This window comes from Phragmites australis, chromosome 9, assembly GCF_958298935.1.
Source record: "Phragmites australis chromosome 9, lpPhrAust1.1, whole genome shotgun sequence".
NCBI lineage: Eukaryota > Viridiplantae > Streptophyta > Magnoliopsida > Poales > Poaceae > Phragmites > Phragmites australis.
In genome coordinates this window covers 26050821-26077865 of record NC_084929.1, presented here as the reverse complement: position 1 = coordinate 26077865, position 27045 = coordinate 26050821, and the positions used below count along the sequence as shown (strand labels likewise).

The 27045-nt window shown below is 44.1% G+C and overlaps 3 protein-coding genes across 4 annotated transcripts; all 3 read left to right on the top strand.

Annotated features, from left to right (window-relative positions):
* Nucleotides 1-5867: 5867 nt before the first annotated feature.
* On the top strand, nt 5868-10577 carry LOC133928912 (protein ROLLING AND ERECT LEAF 2-like). Its single transcript, XM_062375436.1, has 4 exons — nt 5868-7333; nt 7618-7835; nt 8148-8371; nt 9258-10577. The coding sequence occupies exons 1-4, from the start codon at nt 5905-5907 to the stop codon at nt 10033-10035; spliced, it is 2649 nt and encodes an 882-aa protein (XP_062231420.1). The 5' UTR covers nt 5868-5904; the 3' UTR covers nt 10036-10577.
* Nucleotides 10578-16878: 6301 nt separating this feature from the next.
* On the top strand, nt 16879-21114 carry LOC133928911 (probable magnesium transporter NIPA4). Of its 2 annotated transcripts, XR_009911542.1 has the most exons (10): nt 16879-17489; nt 18205-18261; nt 18365-18455; nt 18561-18721; nt 18830-18957; nt 19056-19193; nt 19344-19436; nt 20272-20377; nt 20449-20810; nt 20928-21114. XR_009911542.1 is itself a non-coding variant. In XM_062375435.1 (9 exons), exons 1-9 carry the CDS (start codon nt 17324-17326, stop codon nt 20589-20591), a joined length of 1083 nt encoding a protein of 360 aa, XP_062231419.1. In that variant the 5' UTR covers nt 16879-17323; the 3' UTR covers nt 20592-21114. The 2 variants fall into 2 exon arrangements, 1 of the variants encoding a protein (XP_062231419.1); XM_062375435.1 differs by having other exon boundaries at nt 20449-21114.
* Nucleotides 21115-23019: 1905 nt separating this feature from the next.
* LOC133928100 (3-hydroxyindolin-2-one monooxygenase-like) lies at nt 23020-23511 on the top strand. Its single transcript, XM_062374372.1, has one exon. The coding sequence runs from the start codon at nt 23020-23022 to the stop codon at nt 23509-23511; it is 492 nt and encodes a 163-aa protein (XP_062230356.1).
* The last annotated feature ends 3534 nt before the right edge of the window (nt 23512-27045 follow it).

Below are 27045 nucleotides of genomic sequence, written 5' to 3'. Positions count from 1 at the left end.
CGCGCCGTGCGGCCTGCATTATTGAAAGCAAAGCTAAAAAGGCATCCTGCTGCATCGCCATACAATTCAGTGAAGCTAGCTGCTGCTGCCGCCGTAGGCTACCCTACTCCTCCGTCCTCCCTAACATTATTCTAAGGATACGTTTGTTTATCTCTGTTAGAAACCTACAGCAAGCTCGAATAAATAGGTTTGTTAAAAAATAATTTTTATAGGAGCAGTTTTTCAAAAAAATAAACTAGAAACTAATAAGTTAGCTGAAAATAGTTTTTTTTAAAGAAATGTGCTGAGAAGCTAAAAAATTATTGTAAAATTCAATAGCTAAAATTCAAAATCAATTTTTCAGAAAAACTAAAAACATAGCTTTTCAGAAAAGCTAGAAACAGAAACATAAATAAATAGGCTCTAAAGATTCCTTTACGGATGAGAAGGATTCTTATTCTCTTTAATGCTAATAGTTTTTTTTATGATTCTAAAGAGATTTTTAAACTCTAAGGATTCCTTTACGGACGAGAAGGATTCTTATTCTCTTTAATGCTAATAGTTTCTCTTTATGATTCTAAAGAGATTTTTAAAATTATTCTCTTTAACCAGATTCTCTCATCTCTTTTTACGAATTCTTTCGAGGAGAAAATATTAAAGATAAGAGAAAGTAAAAATGAAAATAGAGAAACGAATCAGAAATAAATAAGGAATATAGCTGAAGATGCTCTAACCCTCTACGCTGCGCCTTTTGCCGTCCTCGGAAAGAGGCCGTTTGCTCCTGCGGTCCTGCCGCATCCGAAAAGCGAGACACCCCGGCGAGCGTCGGCACGGCAACAGCACACTCGGCCGCGCCTGCGCGTCGTACCGAGGACGGCGCGTAAAAGCTAGCTAGCTGTGCACGATACACGTCGGTGAGCCGCGAGCGCTTGTCTCGCCCTGCTTACCTCCTTGTCGCCGTCGGTGTCGCGACGAGGAACATGCACGCACGCACGCACGAGCGGACGGGCTCGCTGGGCTGGCGCCGGTGAGTGAGTGAGTGACGAGGCAGCCTACGAGCCAGGATGCTTTGCTGTACGTGATTTGTAAGGAGTGTGTCATAGACTGACAGTGGCAGTACAATTAATGGAGCCTTGGCCCCGCCTGTCACCGATCCAATCCGTCAATGCTCCGCTTTGATGTGACGCCTTTTTTCTTCTCTCCTCTTATCTCTGCCGCAAGGAATCCACCTGTCATCCCTAACCTCCCGCTCCCTCGCTCCGTTGAAACCGTCGTCATGACCCTGTCTCTCCAAGCGCTGCTCACCCACCTATAAAGCGCCCAAGGCCTCGGCTAAGCCCCTCTTTTATCATCGCACCCACGTCACTTTACCCCAGCACAGAACCGTTGCCCGAGCGCCATCAATTTTTTATCCAAGTTCATCGTCGTCCTTCACCGTCGCCAATCCCCACCGCCGCTCCCCGATACCATCCAAGTCCATGCCCACGTCCACCGACCGCATATCATTCATGTTCATCGCTTCCCATTGAACTCCAGCCACCGTACAGAGCTCTAGCCATTGTCAAACCATCCTTGAAGGTCATCGCCATTGCTGAGCTATTGAAGATCGCCCCGACACAAATTTGCCCCTCAAACGGGTTTACCGTCGTCTCCTTTCCACGTTTCGCCGCTCATCGTCGAAGACCAGCCACCGAAGCTCAACTCTGGCAACCTTCTCGGGCCTGCGCCTCCACACTGGAGCCCTACGCCGTTGTTCGTGTCGTCCAAATGAAGAAGACCCAAGGTGAGTCATCCGATTTGATTTCAATAGCTAGGATTAGATCTCGTGTACCTCTTTGTTTAGTCCCAGTCAGCACTTTATAATCCGACATGGCACGTCCAATCAGCGCCACGCAAGCCGCCACATCATCGTTTGATTTTAATAGCTAGGATTAGATCTCAGTACCCCTTTGTTTGGTCCGATCAGCTTTTCCTTGTTGTGTCAGCATCGCAGTCAGCGATGACATCATCATTGTGTAGTAATTACGGGTTTCCTTTAGAAAAATAATTTATGAAATAGAATAATTCAAAAAATAGGTTTTCTTTTAATAGAAAGATTCCAAAAATTAGTATATGTTTTAAATAAATATTTTAATGGGTTTCCAATTATATTTTAATTCTAAAAATATTTTTAATGTTAGAATAAATGTTTTAACTTTGGAAGCAGTTTTATAAAATCTAGATTAATTATGATAATTTTTTTTAAATATTTTCTTTGATAAAATAAATGATTTTAATATATTTTATTGCATATAAAATTAGTTTTATTTCTTAAATAATGCAAATAAATTCTATAAAATTGTTTTAACAATTTTATGCTATAAAATAATTTTGAAAAAAATTAAATAATTGCTTTAGGACTATTAAAAATTAGGTTTAATTATAGAAAATAGTTTCATCGTTTTTAGCCGTTTAGAATTCGTTTAGCTATAGTTTCCGTGTCGTTGCTCCGATTTGAACGATTTTTGCGTTTAAATCTTTTTAAAATCGTGTCCTAGCTAGCCTTAGCGTTTATTTATTGTGATAGCTTCGGTTGGCGCTTGTCTTAGTATGGTATTCTCTTCACATGTAGACGATCCTGTCCTGGAGTCGTTCGAGAACATCCAAGATCGCTTGTCGATATGAATCCCATTACTGGGGTTTACTAGATTCTTCTGTAATTATCATTGTCGTATGTGTTGTAGTTTGAATATTATGGGTAGAATTGTTTAGTTGTGTTATCAAGTTGGGTGGTTTAAATGTTAATTTTTTTAATAGCCTATGCAACATAAACTGGTTTGGCAATCTTTTTAGCAACATGAAATAGCGGGTATGCACTGTGGGTTGGTGATAGTACTTGCTTGGGATCCTAAGGATCGATTTGTGGAGCATATAACCCGGTACAACAGTACAACCATAAGGCTTATATAGGTACGACTTGACCAATTAATTAGATATTTGCTTAATTCTGTACGTATCAGTTGGCTGTTGCGTGGCACAAAAGGGGGCATCTGCAGTGAATGAAATCCCTATTAGCAGTGAAACCTTAATAGGTATATACAAATTAGGAGGCGTTTGTGAAAGCTTTGTAGTGAGACTCAGGCTTTACACCCGGAAGTGTGAAGTAACACGAGAATCACGACTCGTAGGTAATGTGTGTAATCTCTGTAGAGTGTAAAACTGATATATCAATCGTACTTACAGTCAAAAGTGGCTTTAGACTTCTTCATAATTAGTGGGGAACCTTAGAGGGCTGGTTTTGGTAGTCGGGTGGTGGTGACCTGATAAGTTGGTAGTTAGGTATGGAATACCTGGTGAGTTTAGTAGTCAGATAGAATCTGATGAGTTGTATCTTTTAAAAGTTGTCGTCACACATAGTAAATAAGACTTCTATATCTTCTTTAGTCTCAAGTTAGAAAGACTTAGTTACAGTAAATTAGAGTTAAACATTCATTATCTTAAACCTTCGTATCATACTTCCCATATTTACGGAGTACTCTATACACTAACTAATTTTCCTTTTCCTTTTCTCTGTTGCAACTTATTATTATTCAACCAGAGACTATGTTCTATGCTAACCCTCCCATAACGATGCATGTGGCTGATAGAGGACCCGTTATCTTAGTGGTGTTTTTATAGGAATTCTATCATTATGTAATTACACTACTAATTTTAAAATATAACTCTAACGTACAGTTGAAATGCATCTCGACTCTCGGGACATCTGCCCTGTGCGGCTGTGCCCGTCCTTGGGATCTCATTTCACCGCAGCTTTCAGCCTCGGAAATCGGTGCTCGATGAGCGCACAGTAATTATATTGCACGGAGTACGGTTCCTTGTCTTTGGACGAGTTAAACAACCTGGTCGGCGGACGGGTTGGCGCCAGCGCCATCGTGGTGACAAAAAGTCCTCGCTTTCGTCTCGACTCACATGCCCTCTCGTTGTTCCCGAAGCACTCGCCACTCCGTAACTTTGTGCCGTAACAACAGTGTCATAGTGCTGCTAAGTGCCTGCCCATACGAGGCTTCTTGCGGCCGCCATTCTTCAGATCCGGATCCAAAGCTGCCGCCTCTGCAGCTGCAGTTTGCTTGCTTCATTCGCAATGGCGGCCCGGCACGATCAGATGCGAACTGGACGTCTGAATCTGCCGGCCGAAATCGATTTGGAAACGTTATGTTCGCAGCCTCCGGCCACGTGTTCGTTCGGCTCCTTTCTGGAAGGGGTAGAGGCGAGACGGCCATGAGTGATTAGCGTGACAGGCATGTGCTTGGCCTTTAGATTAGTGAGATAGTAGTAGAAAGGAAAAATGCCTACGACTGCAAGGCATGGGCGCAGGGAGCATTTTCTGCATTTGCAGTACGCATCTCGTCAGAATCTAGAACAGTGCCCTTGGATTTACCGCTGTTCTCTGTCGACACGTGATTCGGTTCACTATGACGAACTGGAGTTCTAGGCGCGTGAATTCGGTGCACAATCTTTGACCTGACGTGGTTACTGCGAATCTGCCAAAATGTATGGACTCTGATTAGATGTGGGATTAAGAGTTTCTTATGTATTAATTAGATATCAATGTACAATATGATGTGAATAAGAGAATGAGCTAGTATCTTTAGCAAGAAATAAGGTAGACATAATATCCAAGAGCTAGAAAAAATGCATTAGTAGGAAGTTTGTGTCTTCGAAATATGTCCTTCTATTTAACAATTAGTTATAAGAAGTTATTATATAGATACTATACATTAAAAATATTTTTTCTAAATTCTAATTTATATGTTCTCTCACCTCTCAAAATAAGCACGGACACTATTTACGGATGCACTTAGAGTGACTTAGAAAATAGGAGATTCTACTTATATATCATTGAATAAATTGTTTGTTTTATGATATATTATTAGTGTGTCAATAATATATGGATCTAGATCCTACATATCATTCTCATAATAATAACATATCGTAAAATTCAGTAGCAAATCGTAAATGGTTCCTTAAAAATTGCAGGTGTGCTAATATTTTATTCGGAGCAGCGTAAAAGCGTGGTAGACACTTCCAGAATCCCAGAGGTACAGTAGCAGCGGTAGTAGCTGTTTTGACCGTGGTGGCTGAGCCTGAGATGCAACTCCGGCCGTCCGGCGAGATCGCAGAAATGTGCATTCACCAGGGCGGATAAAATGAGCGGATTTACTTCCATCCAGAGCCAATAGTTGTGCTAGATTTGCCACGGAACACGAATTTAACGCGTATACTGCTGCCGCAAGGCGTGTTTAGTCTTGTCAGCACGCTCTAAATGGTACTGATAACATGCAACGACTCGATCTTATCTGGTCTCTTCTTCCCGCTGCCCAATTCAATCTCCAATGTGCCATGCTTCGTCTCTCCCTTGCTCACAGAGAGAAGATTGATCAGTCCATGCAAATCCATGGCCCCTTCTGCTGCACCTCTGAAACATCTTTCCGGTGATGTGAGCGAAGAGTGCTCACGCTCATGCTGCACCGAAATGGACGAGTGAACGTGGCAGTGTTACTGCTCCCAGTTACTACATTGCATTGCGTTTGCGTTGAGGTTTTTTTTTTTTTTTTGCTTTCACCCCCAGCTGCTGCTGCCACTGGTCACTGGCACTGCCTGTGCCTGCTCAATAATAAACGTACCACTCCCGCAGCGCTTCCACGTGCCCGTGTCACGCTCGGGCGCGCGCGCATACGCCGCTCCTCGGTTCCTCGCCTCGCCTCGCCGGCGCTCGCCAACGATTTTACCTTGCCACACCACCTTGCAACCGGCGCCTGCTCTGCTCCCGCCCGTTGTTTTTTCTCTGTTTTTCTTTTCGCGTACAACGCTCGTGGCGTCAGGGCTGGCGAGGGCAATGCCGTCGCCGGCGAGGAAGTAGGGCGCTGCTGGGGACGGAGGAAGGGGATGGGGTGCCGGAGCTCGCGGCTGGACGCAGAGGACGTGTCCCCTGCCGCCGCGCTCTGCCGGGAGCGCCGCGACCTGCTGCGCGTGGCGGCTGAGCGCCGCGCGCAGCTCGCGGCGGCACACGTCGCCTACTTCCACGCGCTACCGCGCGTCGCCGACGCGCTCGCGCGGTTCGCGAGCCACCACCACGCCGCCACGCCGTCGGGGTCGCCCGTGCTCACGCTGCCGCCCTCCGACCCCGACGAGCCCAAGAAGCCGAGCGGCTCCGGCTCCGCCTCCACCACCCCGCACACCGACTCCGGGCACTCCCACATCCACTTCCACTCCGACGACGCCTCGGACTCCGATCCCGATTCCCCCGACACCTGCGCCGCCCCCGGAGGCTGCGGCGGCGGCCACGGCGAGATCTCTCCGCCGACCCTTATCTTTCGTTCAGGCGTTCCCCTCTCCGACCACGGCCACGGCGAGCCCCAAGAACGCCAAGTCCATCAGCCGGGAGCAGACATGCCGGAGATGCCGTGGGAGTACGCTTCCGACAACCCCTATCCTTCGTTCCGAAATGCCACATTCCAAGATGGCACATTTCCCAGTTACTACTACATGAAGGCCAGCTCGACGCCGGCGAACACGGTGTACCAAGAACCGTACAGTTACGGCAACTTCGCCACCAATGCGTCCTACACGGGGTACAACTATGGATACAACAACCCAATGTACGGTGTTCCGGGCCCGCTGGAGGGAGACCGGCCGGTGGAGGGTAATAGCCGCGAAGCGGCTGCTCCGGCGCTACCACCGCCAATGCCAATGCCGGAGACGTCGCCATGGGACTTCTTTAACCCGTTCGATTCCTACGAGCAGGAGCTTCCGCAGTACAAGGGGAAAGGGTACGATTCCAATGGCTCCTTCACGAGCAGCCCCAACTCGAGTGAGTTGAGGGCAAGGGAGGGGATCCCGGAGCTCGAGGAGGAGACGGAGCTGGAGTCGATGAGGGAGTCGGTGAAGGCGAGGAAGGCGGTGGAGAGCACTGCATCGAACCGGATTGACAATGTGGATGTCAGTGCCAAGGCGAAGGTGTCAATGGAGCACAAGGAGTGCGAGATTGAGAGTGTGGATAGTGCTTCCGTTCCTGAGTCGGGGGAGGAGAGCGTGTGTAGTTGTGACCGTGACCATGACAATGCTAGAACAGGAAGGCCTGTGCCAGTAGGCGATGATCAAGGGAAGGTGAAGAAGGTGAGCTTGGAGGAGCACTCATCCATGGTAGTTGGTGAGGATGTGCGGTCACCGGAGAGCACTGGAACAAGAGATGTTGCTGAGGTTGTTGAGGAGATAAAGGAGCAGTTCAACTCGGTGGCTGCCTGCGGAGAGGATGTCGCAAGGATCCTTGAGGTGGGGAGGATGCGGCATAGATCACAAAATAGAATCTTGAGATGTAAGTATGCTTCGTTTTTCATTTTATTATTATTGCGTGCTTGTTTAGTCGTCCTAAAACTGCAAGAACACTGTGAATCGCAATAGCATTGAACTCTCATTCAAGCTCGAGTCATCTTTGTTAGCACTAGTAAACCATTTGTAAGATTTATATTTGATTATTTGAGAGGTAGTATGTATGTGGTTTCTTGTGGTTATATTGATCTGTGGGGAATTCTTCTCTCACCTTCTATTCATAGATAATTCTTATTCGGTTAAATAATTTGATCCTTGCTCTTGACACAGTGATATTTTCACGTATGATGGGGGCCTTCACCGTGTTGTTTTCGTCCATATCTGAGTCACCAGTGAAGAATGTGGAACAATCAGCAATAAGTGCATCCAAAAGAAACCAGAATTCAAGTAAAAGAATCGATTTTTCCGGCGATATTGAACTTAATACCCTTTCCGCAACAATGGACAGGTTGTATGTGTGGGAGAAAAGACTTCATAAGGAAATTATGGTATGCTATTTCCATTATATGAAGTGTGTGGCTTAATTCTTCTTGCAGATTGAATTCCGGTATTTTTGGTAAAAGAAAATATGATCATAATGGATCATTAAGTTTGAATTGAGAGTGAGTCTGGTAATGCCTCAAACCTGACATAATTTTCAATATATCAAAATTTTGTGCTCGAAAATGCATTAATTGACTCACATGGTTAAAGAAGGGCCTCAGTTGGTGTTAAATTAATTTGCTTGTGAACTTTAGGGAGACATTTTGAGCCTTTCTTTTTCATGAGAATATCATTGACATTTTCCGAAATTTTGTTAGGAGGAAGAAAGATTGAGGATTACATATGATAAAGAATGGAAGCGCTTGAAAGAGTTGGATGCTAGTGGGGCAGAGCCGTATAAGATTGACACCACTCGGGCCTCAATTAGGACACTGCTCACCAGAATCAACATTGCCATTAGATCAGCCAAAGTTATTTCTAGGCAGATCCATATACTACGAGATGATGAGTTGCATCCACACCTTGTTAAGCTTATCCAAGGGTATGACAAATGTTGTCCTACTGCTACACTGTTATCCACTTGTGTGGATCTCAAAGGGTTTCAAACAAATACTATGTCTTTGAAGTCGTTCTGCATGTTTGCCCTTTTTACCTTTATAATTATTCCAAATTTCGATTTGTTTTCCAAAGTACCTATGGATTTCGTGATTGCAAAATCAGTGATGCTTATAGAACATATTTTACATATATTTCTTTGAATTGCTAATTCTAGGATTAGATAATTTTAGGTTTCTTCTAAAAAAGCATGCAGCTGTTCAGTTAAATTGTTGGATCAATTGTAAAATAAAAGACAAAATGGTTTGACAAACAATCTTTAAAGTATGCATTAATAGCAATTGAAAATGAACCCATATAATATTTATGTATTGTACTGTACTATCTTTCTATGATTGCAGCAATACTTCGTGTTAAATGCTCGACATTTTTGCTAATAGATTGTTTTATGTTGCAGTACTACTACAGCATGTCGATCTTTTTTTTTCTTTTTAGGAAAACATTGTCACTTGAGTTGTTGCAACATTTCCTCAGATCAGCTAGTTTTACTATAGTGTTTACAATAGCATTTTTTGAATTTTAATAAAATATTGCCATCACAGTAGTAAAATTTGCTAATGTTGAGATATCCCGAGTTTAGGATGTCCTTCTTGTTTCAAAAAGTTCACTTGGCATGCGAAAATATTCTCTCATGTACCCTTTTTTGGTGTTGCTTGCTTAAATAAATTGCTCATTTTCCTGGCTGTTAGATATTGCTTTGTCAGTATTTACTTTTCATTTGTTTCTTGAGAAGAATCCTTGTTTCTTCTAGTTCTTTATTTCAAAACTGATGTTTGAAGGACGGACTGTAAATTTTTGTGATTCTGGTGCAGGCTTGTTAGAATGTGGAAATTCATTCTTGAGTGCCATCGGAAGCAATTCCATACCATACTTGAAACTAAATCTCATATTCTCATCCCTAAGAATGGACCTGAAAGAAGCACCTCCAAGGTTACATTGGAACTAGAAATGGAACTTTTGAACTGGTGTTCCTGTTTTAGGAATTGGATCCTATCCCAAAAAGCTTATATCGAAACCCTCAATGGCTGGCTAATCAAATGGCTTCCTCAGGAAAAGGAGGAAACTCTGGATGGCATCGTACCATTCTCTCCTGGTAAGCTTGGAGCTCCTGCCGTGTTCATCACAGCTAATGATTGGTGTCAAGCCATGAAAAGGATATCAGAAGGTACCGTCGTGGATACAATGGAGGCTTTTGCAGTTAATGTGCATATATTATGGGAGCGGCAGGACGAAGAGCAGAAGCAGAAACTAAAAGCTGACTATCTATCTAGAGATTTTGCAAAGAGGCTCAAATCTCTTCAAAAGGAACATGGCTTGCAAGGGTATTTTGAAGCTGATAAGACAGTGTTGCCCATTGCCGACAAAGGCAGGGCAGTCGATAACAGCATGGTTGCTTTGGGTACATTGCATAAGAGATTGGATGAACAAAGAGCTAGGCACGAGGAAACCGTGAAACAAATCCGAGAGGCAAGCGCAACTGATCTGAAAGCAGGTCTGGCTCCAATATTTGAAGCATTGGAATCGTTTACTCAGGAGACACTGAGAGGCTATGAAAATGTAAGGATTCCAACTGAAAGTGGTGGAGCTTGATGCCTAAAGTCAACAATTTTGATTGAGAAGAACAGAATGATCTCTGGAGCAGTGGTAATAATCAAGATCTGTCTTCAATTTTCCAGCCATAATACCGTTGTACTTAGGGTAACGTTGAATTCATCCAATGTGCAAGAAAGGAAGGCACCTATTCTAGCATTCAGGTGGAGCTTCCTCAGTAGTCAGTAGCTAGAACTACTTACACATAAAGAGCTGCTAGGAGCCTAGAACCGAGCCTAGTTGGAGCCCCTCAAAGGAGGGAAGGCAATTTTGTAGCTATTTTCGGCTCGTGTACATACTAGTTAAGTTAGTGATTTTGCAGATATTTATGTAGAATTTGATTTGCACACTGTAAAAGTTGTATCTATGCCCTGTTGTTCACCAGAAAAATGTGTACGGCATGCATTTGTTCTGGCCTTCTATGGTATTGTCTGCCGATTGCTGACTGATACGGCCATCTTCTTGGCCCCCATCAAGCAAGAGCTGAAACTAACGGGTCAGATTTTGGAGCTCTTCGGCCAAGTCACTGGCGTGCGAGCAAACTTATCCAAGAGTTTTGTTGTAGCTATTCAATGTGATGAGCTAGACCTACAACACATCATGGCAGTAATACAGGTCCCTCTAGTATCTCTTCCTTCCAAATACTTTGGGATGCCGCTATCTTTACGTAAACTGTGATGGGTGGAGCTTCAATTGCTACTCGATCGTGCCGCGGGTAGGGTGGCAGGCTGGAAAGGCCGCTTTTTCGGAGGTGACTAGCAAAATATGTGCTCACTGCTCTATCGTCTACATCATGACCATCCATCATTTGCTAGTCTTATGTTCAGAAGTGACTGGAGAAAATAATATGTACTTAGGTGTGGGTCGGTGCAGAGAAGGCTAGTGGCGCCAAATGTAAAGTTTCATGGAATCGTGTTTGCCGGCTGAAGGATTTAGGCGGACTGAGTATCCTCAACCTAGAGAAATTTGGTCGTGCCCTCTGACTTTGCTGGTTGTGATTTGCATGGATAACTCCAGAGAAGTCTTGGGTCGGACTTGAAATTCCTTATGATGACACGGATCGAGCGCTCTTCAACACTCTCACAACCATTTCAGTAGGCAATGAATGTACAACTGATTTGGAATAGTTGCTGGCTACAAGGTTCCGCTCCCCGGAACATTGTGTCGGACCTCTATATGGAGACTTGGCCACGACGCCACACTATGAGCATGGCATTGACCAATGATCAATGGATCGAGAACATCAGAGATCGCATCACACCCAACACATTGTCGGACTATGTCAGGCTATATCAAGCCTTGAGGGGAGTCATGCGAACCTCTACGCCCGACATCATTGTTTGGAGGGGGTCGACGACAGGATCCTATTCTGCTTGATCTGCTTATCTAAGTCAGTTCTAAGGAAGCTCCTCGGTCGGTTCCTTTGGTATGGGATCCATGGGCACCCCTGCGAATCAAATTCTTCACCTGGCTCCAAATCAACCGATGGGTTTAGACGGCAAATCGACTGTTTAGTCGAGGATGGCCAAACTCATATTTCTGCCCCCTCTACATTCGTAACCTGGAGACCATAGATCATATTTTCATGGACTGCCCCTTCACGGCTGACGTGTGGCGCGCCGTGGGTGATTAGTCCAACCTACCAGCCCTCGCACATGGTGTTGCGCATAGCTTCCAACGATGGTGGAAACAATGTGTCCTTTCCACGCCTCAAGCTTCCCAGCGCAAGCTCAAAAGCCTCATCCTCCTCACTATGTGGCAGCTGTGGAAGGAAAGAAACTGCCGTATCTTTGAAGACAAACGTATAGCCCCAAACGTCATCGGATGTCTCATCAAGGAGGAGTTCAATCTCTGAGCCTTGATTGGCACTCGACTCTTTTAGTTGGGTGGCTCACCTTGTATATGTATAGTTAGATAGACAGTTGCCCTTCTGTTTTGTTTTTGGTATTCCTTTAGGTCCTTGTACCTGGCCTTTTTTTTTCCCTTCTAATGAATGAAAACGCAGCTCTTCTACTTTTTCGTAAAAAAAAAAAGATTGCTGAAGAGCACACAGGGTAATAAAGTCAGGAGCTAAGTGTCATAGTGTAGGATCGAGAATGACGATTAGAGGCGGGTAAATATGTGTCTTATCCAATTTCTTCTGAAATGGATAGCCTTTTTCTAATTTTTCATCCAACGCGCCTCAAAACAACATGCGGAAGTAAAAAACTAGAAAGAAACATGTTGCACTAAAAGATATCTAAAAAAGCATGGCTCTTATGGATGGAATTGAACACTAGGTTCCATTAAAAATCAATCAATGCGTCATCGCACACAAAAGCTTGCAATTTGAGAAAGAAACAATTAAATCTAAGGAGATAGTCACACAGTGAAGAAACTCTTGTAACACCCTAATTTTCCAACCTTTTGAAATAATAATAAAATATTCTTTTCCTTAGTTTAGGTGTTATTTCTTCATCTTAAAATCATAGGTGGAAATTTATTTTCTAAATTAAATAATTAATTTAGGTTTTTTATTTTATTTTTGTTGCATTCATGCTGATTAGAAGCACTATGGTTTTATTGTGTAAAAATAATTATTTTGAAAATGTCAAGGCACGCCATTTGAGCTTTGGAAATGTTTGAGAATGCTTTTATAAAAGAAAAAAAAATCCTTTTTCTTTTCCCTAGGTCGAAATAACCTTTTTCTTTCGGCCCACTCCTCCCTCTTCCCGGCCCGAGCCCGCTTTCCTTTTCATCCCACACCTCTCGTCTGGGCTGCGCCTGGCCCAACAGGCCCCTCCTCCCCGCTCGCTTCTCTGCTGGCACCCAGTCAAAAACCCACCTTCGTCCTCTTCCTCGTGCCGTCACCGCCTCTTCCAAACCGAATCCCAACTAACCCTTGGCCAAATCCAACCCCCTACACGTTTATCTCCCCTATATAAGTTCGCGCCCTCCCCCTCGATCTGTTTCCCAGACCAAACCACCCAAAACCCTAGCCCACCGTGGCCATCGCCATTGCCGCCTCGGCTGTGCTCCTGCTGGCCGAAATTCATCGTGCATTGCCCCATCCGAGCCGCACGTGAGCTTTGCTGTTGTTTGTTGAGTGTGTGGGTGTGCTCACCTTCACTTCCTGCCTACCGGAGCTGCCTTCTCGACAAGCTCTCTACGCCGCCGCCGCCGCTTCCACCACCGCTGACCTTCTTCCCACGCTGTGCCGCCCGAGGTAAGCCTTCAAACGAGTTTGACGTGCACCCGACATTGTTTTCCGCCGCTCGCCTTCGTTCCTTGTGCCTGGCGACGAGGTCTTTGCCCTCTCCAGCGAGTCCATCGGTTTCCCCTTCCCCTGCCGTGCCAAAGCCCCTTCGCCGTCGATCGGTTCCAAAGCACCGCCCCTCTCCCTTGGCCATTAGATTCTAGATGGATGGCTGAGATTAGATCGGTTCATACCCCTTCGCTATCCAATCATGCGCAGCCACGTCAGTAGAGCCTAAACCCAGTCAGTCGGATTTGTTTTTAATTCGGAAAAAATGGCAATTTTGCATTTAAGCCACTAAACTTTTCTGTATTTATCTAAAACCCCTATCTTTTTACAATTTAGTCTCTAAACTTTTCCATATTTACAAAAGGTCCCTCTATTTTTTTTTAAAAAAAAACCTATGTCCTTTCTGTTTTATTCGAAATAAGTCATTTTCTTTTTCTGATTTAACCATAAACTTATTTTTAGCGTAACTTTCTCATTCTAGCTCCAATTTGGATGATTCCCGCGCTCTCACATTCGTAGCAGCGTGTACTATCGTTTAGTTCCTTTTCCATAGTATTGTTTGGTGTGCTGTTCTTATATAGTTTTTATTGTGTGCTTTTCTGGTGTGCTTCGAGAGTAGACGAGGAGTAATTCGAGAATCTCCAGGATCAAGTCTTTGAAGAGTTTGAGCAGCAAGTTGGTAGAGACAGTGTCCTTAACATTTTGATCCTAGTTTTTCAAATGTATTTATTTAATTCGAACATGCATGCTGACAATTCTGAATCACATTTACTTATAGTACCGTGTTCTATATTTTCCTTGTCACTCTAGTTGTTAGTTGTGGGGTAGCTTATGCTTAGCTTCGCATAAGAGTATGGATGGGTTGTTGGTTAAACATGTCTAACAAACTATGCAACTGTGATTTCAGGAATTCTAGTGATTATTGTAGCAACATAGAACATATGGATGTTGAGCAGAAGGTTAGATGATGATGATGATGCGTGAGGCACTATGTTGGTGGTGGTGTCTGCTCGGTATCTTAAGGACTGGTCCGTAGAACGGGTAACCTCGATTAACAGTTCAACCATGAGGCCTATATGGGTACGACCTGCCTAATTAATTAGCAGATTCTTCACATAGAATGAGCCAATGGTGGTGTAGTGGAAGGGAAGAGTGATTCTTTCTAGAGCTACAAAGCGTAAGAGGGGGCTTCTGGGTGGTGTGACTCCACTTTAACGGCGGTGAAACTTTAGCGGGCTTATTTTTATTAGGAGGATACTTTGTAATAGCCTTGTAGTGATCTCCAAACGGTACACCATAGGCATGTGCTAAGTGTTTTGCAAACACAATAACATGAAAATCACGACTCGTGTGTAAAGTTGGACAACCTCTGCAGAGTGTAAAACTGATATATCAGTCATGCTCAAGATCAAGAGTGGTGTGGTCCCTTCACATGATTAGTTGGTTTGGGTTTTGGTTTTGATTTTGGTTTGGTTGATGGTTGGTTACCTGTGATGGGTAACAGTTGGTGATTGGTTACCTGCGATGGGTAATAGTGGATGTTCTTAGTTACCTGATGGGCATCAAGTTGGTTGGTTTGTGAGTTTGATGTGGATTTCAGATAGTTGGGTATGTAGATGTTTCTAGAAGTGAAAGTTTAATGATGATTCACCTAGTTAAATATGATGCTTTTATAACTCTTGCGTTAATATTGTTCATATTTATGCAAATTGTACATGTTATAGTCTGTTCCTTTATTAAGTTTGCATATCATTTATTTCCCATACTTGCGGAGCACGACATGTACTCACACTTGCTATTTTCATACAAATATATCTCAAATCGCTGCTCAGATAATGAAGGAGAACCAGACTACTTCACAGATAAAGATGAAGATTGCTAGGCTGGTGGAACCTCGGTTAATTGCTTGTGTAAGATGGGAACTTCGTTATGTTTTGCTAGTATGCTTTGGTTAAAACTTTGATATCCTTTCTATTTATTTAAATTAAATGTTGTAATAATGATACACCGATAAAGTCCATGTATATATGAAACTTGACACTATCATGCATATAGTTTATATCTATTTTTGTTCCTTTATAAATTTAGGTGTGGCAACTCTTCAAGTTGATGATTTAAAGGCAAGGAGATTCAAGACTAATTTTGAATGTAAATTTTATACCTCTAGTAACAAGAAGAACCACTTCATTCTAGTGTAAAAAATTTCAGCTCTCAAACTAAAAAAATCAATAAAAATTAAAATCTCGCAATGAAAAAGGGAGCCAACTTGCTGTTTGGATTCCAGTAGAACGTCAAAAGCTGCAGCAGGTGACGCCAATCTCGAAGCCATGGGAGCTAAAGTTTTTGTAATAGCTCACCTGCTTTTTTTTACTCATCACCACTGAATACAGCTGTAGTATCTGAATATGAACGCGCGTACTAACCCTATACATACGCACCCACCCTACACACATAACGCACACACATGCTAGCTCTACAACTACACACAGCTTGAAGAAAACGTCCATCTAGAGATCACCGGGACCCATCGAGAATCCTGTAGACGACGAGCACATCGTAGTCCCTTCTGTAGCGCCACGTCGGAGGAGCTTGAGAAATCTGAAATAAATCGGAACCCCAGTGGGTCACCCAGGCATCGAGCCCGAGTGGATTCGGCTCACCACCCGAGCCTTACCACCTTCGGCACATTTGTAGCTCACTTGCTTTTGGTCGCACGGACCATGCAGAACAACAAAAGTGGCCGCTCCGTGCAGCTGAGACAAAAAGAGAGAAGGGAAGGGCTTCCAACTACGACTCGGATTGTCGTAATCGCCGGGTGTTCGAAATTTTATTTTACTTCTTTTATGCCACTTTCAATACTAATTATTTGGATATTAATTAGGTATTAATTTAAATAAAAAGATAATGTAGCAAGTAATTTAAAGATGAAAAAGAAATAGCTTATTTTTTAAAGAAATTATTTTTTGAGTAATCCTAGATAATTGTGAGACAATAAATTATTATTATTTTTTTAAAATACTAGAAAGACACATATATTTATTAAAAAATATATTTTTTAATATCATTTTTTACTCTTTCTTTTCTCTTAAACATCACCTATAAACAAAACATTGCGAGTGGCCAAAAGCCCCTCCCTCCTTTGGACCTCCGTCGTGTCATGGTATATGCCATCGCGACTATAAATCGACACGATGATATATCTGGCCTTCTTACGCTACTTGTGGCTGGTATGTCACATACGGCAGGAACCAATTTGGAGTGGCGACGCAAGATCGTCCACACGGCGTAAGGCGATGGTGTGGCACGGCGACCACGACCGGGTTCGAACTGAAAGTTGCACGTCTCAGACTCGGTTCTTGGCGACGAACTTATTTCCGAGGAACTTCTTGAACAACGAAGCCAAAATGTTCAACCAAACTGATGTTGTTTTGTACTAGTATCATGCAACGACACAAAAGGCGCTAGTGCGATTCCGCTAGGCAGCTGGCCTTTGCCGTTGCGAAGAAAGAAAAGTGCGGCTCGTCACGCACGCACCTGCACCACGGCTCCACCCGCCCAGCCATCGGCCGGTCGTTGGACCGCGTGGCCGCGCAAAAAGTTGCGAAACCTGCCGCGCTTCGGCCTCCGAAGCGCCCAAAACTCACGGTGCGGCACGGCAACCAGCCGCGCGGCACCCCGCCACGGCGCACACGCGACCAACCACACGCCCCCGCCGCACCCACGCCCCCTGCCCTCCTTGCTCACCCGCTTCCTTTCCTTGTCGGCGACGCCGTCGTCGTCGCCCGTCGTCTTTCCTTTCCCCGCAGACGGGACCAGCCGGGCTGCAGCGCACTCCATACGATACGGTAGCTTCTCCACTACCCAAGCTCACAGGCAGGGAGGGGGAGGGAGCAGCGCGAAAAGCCAAGCCACCAGCAGACGACCGGGGGCGGAGAGACCGCCCACCAGACCTGCCCCTCGCCTCCATCCAGATCTCGCATGCGCGGTGGTCGCCGACAAGGGCGGAGGAGGAGGGCTTAGGGGTCCGTGGCGACGGCCGACTCCATGGGGGGAGCGCGGCTGGGGAGATGGGTGGAGTCGTACACGGGGATGTCAGCGGACAACATTAAGGGGCTGCTACTGGCGCTCTCCTCCAGCCTCTTCATCGGCGCCAGCTTCATCGTCAAGAAGAAGGGGCTCAAGAAGGCCGGCGCCGCCGGCGTCCGAGCAGGTGCGTGGCTGCGTGAGGGGTCGATCAGGCAGCTTTGACTCTGCTCGCCCCCGTCTCGTCCCACTGGCAAGTCCAGCGGGCTGCGAGAGTGCTTTCATTCACTGCTGTTGCGCTGCCGGCATGCTGGGTTTGTCGCTTAGATCTGAGCTGCGCGCGGTTTGGATCTCGGTTGCGGTGTCGGTGGGTTTGGATAGATTAGTGGAGTGGAGTTAGGTCTTGGGGACAGTAAACAGTGAGCACATTGGAGATCGGTTAGGTCGTGTGAACCATGAACTGGGATGTTTCGTGAGCTTGTCTGATGAAACTTCTTCTCGCAATTGGTGTTCATCCTGGTAGCTCACTAGTAGCATTAATGCATAATTGATTGATGACACCGTGGTGATGGTGTTCTGCATTGTTTACTATGCTGCTACTTCTAGATGCTACTACTTCTATGTTGCTTTGCCTAATATGAACAATCCTGTGTAGAATGGGACAAAAATGCATGCTCACTTATCGCAATATTTCAATTCCGAAAGATGTAAAAATCTGATTGCCGGCCTGTGTTAATTTGTTAAGACTTCATTGATGATCTGTCCAGTTTGTACAATTGGCCTCTGATTAACTGTTATTGAATTATGCAAATACTGCATGGAGGATTTTTATTCTCGGTTGCCAGATGGGCCCCATCCTTTTTTTTCTCATTGATTATGCTTGCTTTGCTGATTTGCAACAGGTGTTGGTGGCTACTCGTACTTACTTGAGCCGCTGTGGTGGGCTGGAATGATAACGAGTAGGTCTTTTCCTTCCTACAACGGATAGAGTTTTGACATGCAGTAGTTACTTCCTTATTATATTATAACTTTGTACTAATTATATACTGTGATACGTTTCAGTGATTGTTGGCGAAATCGCTAACTTTGCAGCTTATGCTTTTGCTCCTGCCATCTTGGTCACTCCACTTGGTGCACTTAGCATAATTATTAGGTAAAAACTAGAGTTAAATATTATCTCCAACTGGTACATTAAAATATATAATCTTATACTGCTTGCATCTGAGTAAATCTGACACTTTTGGCACGTCTCATACAGTGCTGCTCTTGCGCGTATTATGTTGCGGGAGAAGCTTCACATATTTGGTATACTTGGGTGTATTCTTTGTGTTGTGGGTTCGACAACTATTGTGCTTCATGCCCCTCCGGAGCGTGAAATAGAGTCCGTGGCAGAAGTATGGGTTCTTGCTACTGAACCTGGTATTGTACATTATTTATGTATTAGCGACTTCACGGGTATTCATTGGCGACTTCAGAGTCTTAGCATATTGTTTTCTGGATACTAAGGTTTAAACTTTTATCTTGCAGCATTTCTACTTTATGCAGCTGTTGTTCTTGCAGCAGCTTTCGTGCTCATATTCCATTTTGTCCCACAGTATGGTCAGACACATATCATGGTGTATATTGGTGTTTGTTCTCTTGTGGGATCTTTATCGGTATGCATTCCACTCATTAACAGTTATTGTCATGTGTATTCACATAACACTTATTAAATAGGTAGTATATAAATGTTTTAATCTGCTTGGTTTTGCAGGTCATGAGTGTCAAAGCTCTTGGAATAGCCTTGAAGCTGACATTTTCAGGGATAAATCAGCTTGTCTATCCACAAACATGGGTGTTCTTACTTGTTGTAATCTCATGCATAGTGACACAGATGAACTATCTGAACAAGGTATGGGTCAATGTTAATGTTCATGCATAGTTATGGTAATGGCAATAGAAGTTTTTTCTTATGGATTGACTAGATAAGAAATGTTTGCCATATCCACATTTGTCTTCTGTTTTACGTTACTTTCAACTTGGCAAAATTATTTTTTTGCAGGCCCTTGACACGTTCAATACTGCAGTTGTTTCGCCCATATATTATACGATGTTTACATCCTTGACCATTTTGGCTAGCGTGATAATGTTCAAGGTACCAGCTTCCGAGCTTAATTTATCTGTTTGCATTATTCTACAACAAACTTCGCTTAGACTAACATCTTAAACAGCGACTTCGTCATAATAAATCGATTTTCCAGTCTTGTTTAGTCTAAGAATATACAAGAAGTACACCAGATAGCAGTTTCTACTTTGAATGAGTCAGCACTGGAATTTATGGCAGTCATTCATTTTACATAGTGCATTGATTGAATAGTTGCACGGTTATTAAATTGAATTCAAATACTTGTATATTCTAAATTGTTCTTCCTATAAATTTGTAATAATTTTGTGACACAAAACTTTAAAATTTTGGTCTTGCCCCCAATAAACTTTCCTGCCTACCAATGATCATTTAAATTTGCTCCCTTCTTTGCTTAGCGGCAGGCCGGCAGCAAGTACTGCTGCTATCCTGGTTTTTATCTTACTGATATCCAAATTCTACTGGTAAAATGAGGGTTGAGGGATCTACATTTTTGGACCAAACTAGACTAGTAAGTTTCTGTCCTCAATAATTTTACGGTAATGATGCTCAAATAATCATTCTTGTCCGGTCTGAGGACTAGTCAGCTCTGCCAGGACCAAATCGGGGGATGTGTTGGTCAGTAGGTCTGAGTGAATAGCTAAAAGCTCAATACTGGAAGACCTGACAGATGACAACAAATTTTTCAATCATGATATTGCGAAACATATTGACAAAAAAAAAAACATAGTAGGAAACAATACTAGTTAAGCTGGGTTGTGAAAATGGTGCACCAGTGAATCCACTATTATGTTCCCTTCACAAAGCTTCAGATCTATCTATTAATGTAAAATCTGATTCCATAAAGGATTGGGATCGTCAAAATCCTACGCAAATTGTCACTGAGATGTGTGGCTTTGTTACCATCCTTTCTGGGACTTTTCTTCTTCACAAGACGAAGGATATGGTGGATGGTATGTCTACATGCACTCCTTTTGAACTGTAACAACTCCTATTCGCAAATTCTTATTGGTTTGCATCACAGGTCTCCCACCAAATTTACCCATCCGACTTCCTAAACATGCGGACGAGGATGGCTATGCTGCTGAAGGAATTCCTCTTAGGTCAGCTGCTGATGGCATTCCACTCAGGTCACCAAGGGGCACAGACTCATTTCGCTCGTCATGATGCTTTAAGGCTTACACTTGCAACCGTGTTCCTATACATGGGAGGAGAAGAATGCCCTTCCATTCACTCATTGGATACACCCCATAGGTTTTGACTGTAGGATTCAAAGGTAACAAGCTCGGCTTCCCCTTGTAGTTTCTGAGGCACTGGTACATAATTTTGAGGATTATACCAGCTACACTTCTCTGGGTAAGATAACCAGGATGGCCAAGAATCGCGGTGAGTCATATAGGTCACTGTCGAACTGTTGCATTCTTTCAAAACAACTCACTCAGAATACAGGAAGAATTGAAGCAACACATGTTAATTCATCTTTAAACTGCCCCCTGAATTCAGGTGCTCCAAGACGATTGGTGGGTACGACTAGCAAGTAACAAGGTCGATGGAGTTTTGTTGAAACAGTCGGTTGTGGTGTAAGGTGACGCATCCTGACGTTGAGCAATTGATTTAACACATTTTGTTCGGTTGCGCGTTAATTTAAGCAAATATATGGAAAACGATAGATTCGTTAGCCTAGTCTTCATTCAACCTCTTTATGCCAGTAACATTTTCAGGTTACTTCTATAAGGGTGATAGTTTTTCAAGTGCTCAAAAAATAGCAAAACTGGTTTTATAATTATACTGCAGCTCCATGACTATGCACATAACAGAAAAAAACTGAAGTCAAGAAGTGAAAAAGATTTTTTAGTTGATTTTTTCCCTCGAAAGAATCTGTTCGTAGATCAGTAGTGCACGACCATTCAGTCAGTGCCAGCGCATGAACAAAGCCAGGACCGGCCCTGAGATTTTAGTGGCTCGGAGTGAAATTTTAGTGGCTCGGAGTGAAACTAAAAACGGGATCCATAGAACATAAACATTAAAATATTTATATATCAATTGCAGAATTCGTGAGTATTTATAATAAGCTGAATCAATTTGAAATATGTCCGTTACGATAAGCTGGAACAACATGGAATGCGTCCAATCGCATGTATTCTAGATTGTTTCAGCTGACGATCGGATGTATTTCAGGTTATTTCAGCTTATCTTAAATGCTTGTGGGAACAAAATTATTGTAAATACCGGTGAGAAAAAAATTATAAGGGATCAGAGTATACGTACATATGCTTACGTTAATACATACTATCTAGATAGAGATACTCATTTGATCAGCTGTATCTATATATCTATGTACAACTTGCTACGTGCAGCTCTAGTTACTCACCAGTATATGCAACAGGTAGCTTGTAGCCATAGTACGGCTTTAGAGCTATCTGCTCATAGGTGCTAGCACCACAGCACAAACGATGCATTGTTAGGTAGCTGCTTACTGCTAAACGGTTAGGTTTAACTGCTGGTGGTCGATCGACTGCGTGCTTCTGTGATTGGTAGTGTGAGCGGTTGGGTTTTGTGACGATGATGATTGTGTGCACACGGGAGCCGCCCCTGTACCATGCAACGGAGCGTGACCCATCGATTGCTAGAGCGAGCGGGGATTTTTTTATATTTTAAATGTGTGATCTTAGCAAGGGTCAGATTTATTTGAGGTGGAGTAAAAACTACAGAGGAGAAAAATTAGCAATAAAAATTCATATGGTAATAGTTGACGCTTGTCCTCGATCGAAGCTGCGGACATATGGAACGTCTTGGAGTTGTGGTTTTGCGGAACACAGAAAACTAGACTGTTAGGACGGAAGAAAATATGAAACAGGCAAACAGCCAGATAGACTAGGCATGCAATCAAATCACTTGATTTTTTATGGATCGAAGAAACCAGGCCACATGTGTCATCCTATGCGGACTATTAGGCCTACCTACTAGTCCTATTTATTATCGTGCAAATTATTAAATATATATACTATACATATGTACATGAAAAGATACCCTTTGATGTTACGGGTCTAGGACTACCGTCCCGCTCGACCCCCTCAGGACGGCCCTGAACAAAGCTTAGAGTCAAGCATTCCTGTAAGAAGTCAACGCATATGTTGGTTTAGAATTGCTCGGGAATTCATTCCATGACACTAGACATGGAGCTCTCTTCCCTGCTGCTGCTTTGCCCTCTCCTCGTCGCCTTCTTCTACCTCAGCAAGGTCTGCGGCAACGGCAGGAACATGCGTCGCCTCCCTGCTGCTCCACGGGGCTTGCTACTCATCGGCAACCTGCACCAGGTGGGCGTGCTCGACGAGGCCCACGGCGTGCCCGACCTCATGCGGCTTCGCCTCGGCTAGGTCCCCGCGCTGGTCGCCTCCTCCCTGGCCGCAGCCGCGGCGCTCATGCGCGAGGACGACAACGCCTTCGCGCCCTTCCGCACCGCATAGGCGCCGAGATCCTCACGTACGGCTTCCAGGACCTCGTCTTTGCGCCCCACGGCAAGCACTGACACCACGTCCGCCGGCTCTGCTCGGCGCACGTCCTCAGCGCCGCGCGACCCCACTGCTTCAACGCCATGCAGGAGCGGGAGGTCGCCGCCCTGGTACAGGTCATCAGGGACCGCGCTTCCTCCTCTGGCGTGGCGGTGGACGGGAGCAAGGCGCTGTACGGCTTCGCGAACGAGGTGATCTACCGGACGGTGTTCGGGAGGGTATCACGGGAGGAGGGTAGGAGGAGCGAGCTGTTCCGGGAGCTGATCGAGGAGAACACGACGCTTCTGGGCGGGTTCTGCGTGGGGGACTACTTCTCGGCGCTGGAGTGGGCGGATGCGGCGCTGTCCGGCGCCGGCGTGAGGGCGTGGAGGGACTTCAGGCGCCGGGACGAGCTGCTGGAGAAGATGCTCGAGGAGCACGAGCGACAGCGTGGTGACGACAGCGACGCCGAGCAGGAGGACTTCGTGGACGTGCTGCTCGACATGTCGGACGCACTCGCGGTGACCACGCCGAGGCGGGTGCCCCTCCGGCTCGTCGCGAGGCCGTTCGGACGACTAGCTGACTACAATTTGTAGCGTTTGTTCACCTGTTGTTCTGCCATGTATTTGTTCACAGTCATGCGTACCGGCCATCCCTGCACACTCTCTGGTTGCCCTGTTTATATATAGGTAGGGGCGGAGTCAAGATTGGACTAGGAGGGGCTGAGACAAATTTGAATCGGTTTAAGAAGCTTTTTTTAAAGAATAAAATACACGTCTTGGCGTCTTGCGATGGATATGTCTCATGAACAGATTAAAATATCTTTTTTATTTATACACAAATTCGTGCACATTAACAAATATATGTCCTTTCCTATAACGAATGATTTATCTATTCAACGTTATGATATTGTCTTTGCTAGTTCAATATAGACATACCATATAAGTTTATAAAAAATCTCTATAACTAAAAATAACTAAAGCTCAAGTCAATAAAAGATAAGCACTTTAAATTTGGTAAAGTTTGGCAATAAAAAACACTTCGTTACATGTATTCACAATTACTATACGTAGTAAATTAATTATACTTGGTGATATTAAAAAAAATATAATACTTAAAATATAGATAATAGATAAAAATGAGTTTGTATGTCCATGAGCTCTTTTTCCTTTGGTTTTCACCTGTTGATGCAAAATATATTTATCTTTTAGTATAAACTTGTAAGATATTTGGATTCTTAATTAATTGGATTATTCTTTTAAGAATTAAACAACACCATAATTCATGATTACGCAAGCGATAGACTCTAAACATTGCTTCAGTAGATATATATCTGGCTGTCACTAGTTATCTCATGATCATCTAATACTGTCTCTGTTCTCTTTTACTTGTCGTTTAGGATATTGATACGGTCTTCAATAAGCATGTTTGGCTATTACTTTTGATAACTAACTCTTGATAAAAGTTGATAAAAATTAGATAATAATAAAATATTTTTTATAACAAATTTATTACTATTATTTTCACATGTTAAATCATAATAGTTTTATGTATATTAGTAATTGAAATTTCTAAAGTTTGATTATATGTATTTTAGGAAGATATCTATTTAATAAAAGAGGTAGTAAGTACTAAGCACATACATAAATGCATGATGAAAAAGAGTACATGCATGCATAGGGAACACCGGTACATGCATGCTGCAGTATATGCTTGCATGATGCATACCCCTCCTTGTCTCTGCCCTAATATAGGTTTGCCGTGTGTGTATCTTCGTGGATTGCTCAACTCACGTGATGGTATCAAGCTGCTCCGATCCCTAGGCCATCTTGTTCTCCAACGAACATGGGCGAGACATCAAGCGCCTTGAAATTTTAGGCGCAAACTAGTGTACAAATAATGAATGCTATTCTTTTGATCTCTATCAAAAAACTACAATCGTTCTTACCATTTTATCAGTGAAAAAGTTATTTCATAATATTTTATAGCTATATAGGTTTTTTTGCAAATCAATCTCTTTATTGATGGAATATTGAGATCAACTGTAGTCTTCATATAAGAATCAAATGAACGATATTCATTATTTATATATTTATATTAATTTACTTATTTACACTAAAGATTTTCACGTAAACAAATGTCCTCGCCCCTTATCCCTGTGATGTTACGAAACGGGAGAACCTGTTCCACGAGTTGTGAAATGTAATCTACGCGGCCCCAATACCTTTTTTAGCCTTTTAGCTAAGATTAAGTATAGTATCTATTCTTATCAGTTCAATAGGCGAAGAGGGAGAAAATCTTTGCCACCGCCGAAACCTCATTGCCTGGACTGTGTATCGCCGCAGCCCAGATGTGGCGCAACCCATGCAATGTGTTTGTGGGTTGCCCAAGCCCAACTCTTGCAGCGGATGGGATAAAGTGAGATCGATGTAACTGGACAAAATCTACATGGGCCGAGAGGAGTTGGTGGGCTGGTTTGGCCGAGCTGCTGGGAGAAATGGACTTCTTGTTTTTATTTCTGCTTGAGAAACTGATATGAATCTTAAGAAATAACGACATGTAAGCACCACCATTTTCCGACCGGTCAGAAATCAAGATTTTGGGGTACCAAATCGAACCGCAGAAACTCCACTTCTTGATTCTCCACGCAGTGAAGTCGTTCTCATTTCAGCACTGCAGCATCTATCCATCCATCGGCAGCAATCCCATGCTTGCAGGGTTGTAAATCTGTAATGTTATTTTCACCTTTTGATCCCTTTCGTATGTTCTGGTGCAACCAATAATGCAGGCCTCCTCATCTCATCGCATCTCACAGTAGAACAGTGCTACTGGTATAGAAACACCATCTATCAAGCAACAGCAAAGCTGCAAGTAACGCCAAGGACCAGCATCTTGTACTGATGAGATAAGGAGAGAACAACTGAACAAGTAGCTAATCCTCTCCGATTAACTCCAACTCCTCCTGATTCCCATCGATTGTAACACAGACAATATATACGATTCGATGCCTCACCTAGCTAAGCTCTCGCTTTCCCGCCAAAATAATTCTGTCCAGTCGATCACATCCATTTTGACCTTTGGATTGGTAACATTTAGTAGCAAAGCTGATGCTTTTTCTGTACTGTGCTTGCCCTGTCTCTAGCTCCGGCTGGCCCAGCTAGCTGCTCTTGACTCCCACATGTGATCAGCAATTGTGAGTTTGTGACTATCTCTTCGTAGGTGACTTGTTTTTTTTTGCCCTTAGGCATAAATTAAGATTTTGTCCATTAGGTGGAATTCAATCAAGCAATCAATGTATCGCGTATCTCCATGCAAATTCACGCGCGTGTGGGTGCGGTGTGTGTAAGTGCGTCCGACCTTGTGCTTCAAAAAAAAAAAAAAAACGCGACTCAGACCTGAGAAAAAATTGGAGCAGAAAATTTATTTTTCTTGTGTGCATGCCGCGTCATGCAGGCATGCATACCGCGTGCATCGACACGGCGGCGTCCGGTCAGGTACTCAGGTGGCCATCGACTGAAACTTCGCCGATTCCACCGGCGACAACGGCGCGCGGCAGCGGCGATGCCCACCCAAGGCACGCGTGTCGCTGTTTCCAAGATTAGGACGCGGCCATTTGTGCCAGTGCGCCATCTATTACTGCATTACTCGAGCCGGAATTCAGGACTTTTATCCCCGTCCGCGGAATGCGAATGCGAATGCGATCGGAGCAGCTCGATCTCCTCTGTTCCTTGCTACCGAGTACAGAATATATGCATGTCTTTCCAGCGATATCGATCGATCGATGAGGAACAGTCGTGAAGGCCGCTGCTGGTCCGGATGGCGAGAACCCAGGGCCATCCAGAACGGCATCGGCATGTATTCGACGTCGATCTGCACGCACGGAACCACGCAACAGCCGCGCGCATACATTCTCCCACTGGTACTCATGCGCAGGAGCAGGACGCTCCGCGGCCGCTCTTTCTGAGGAGCGGACAGACTGGAGAGGAAGATGTTTCTGCTGTTCTTTTGGCGACGGCGACGGCAGAGGAGCAGGGCGGCCGGGGCCAGCATTGGACCACACTGGATCTCTGAAGGGCAGAGACCAATCTACAGGCAGTGCGTGCATGCATCGGAATCTCGCTGAAAGAGGA

Excerpts from the sequence above, each read along its gene's own strand:
- LOC133928912 (XM_062375436.1), top strand. The coding sequence starts at position 5,905 with ATGGGGTGCCGGAGCTCGCGGCTGGACGCAGAGGACGTGTCCCCTGCC. Across the intron at positions 7,334-7,617 it reads ACAAAATAGAATCTTGAGAT|TGATATTTTCACGTATGATG; the intron begins GTAAGTATGCTT and ends CTCTTGACACAG. Across the intron at positions 8,372-9,257 it reads CTTGTTAAGCTTATCCAAGG|GCTTGTTAGAATGTGGAAAT; the intron begins GTATGACAAATG and ends ATTCTGGTGCAG.
- LOC133928911 (XM_062375435.1), top strand. The coding sequence starts at position 17,324 with ATGGGGGGAGCGCGGCTGGGGAGATGGGTGGAGTCGTACACGGGGATG. Across the intron at positions 18,262-18,364 it reads GTGGGCTGGAATGATAACGA|TGATTGTTGGCGAAATCGCT; the intron begins GTAGGTCTTTTC and ends GATACGTTTCAG. Across the intron at positions 18,456-18,560 it reads GCACTTAGCATAATTATTAG|TGCTGCTCTTGCGCGTATTA; the intron begins GTAAAAACTAGA and ends CGTCTCATACAG.
- LOC133928100 (XM_062374372.1), top strand. The coding sequence starts at position 23,020 with ATGCAGGAGCGGGAGGTCGCCGCCCTGGTACAGGTCATCAGGGACCGC.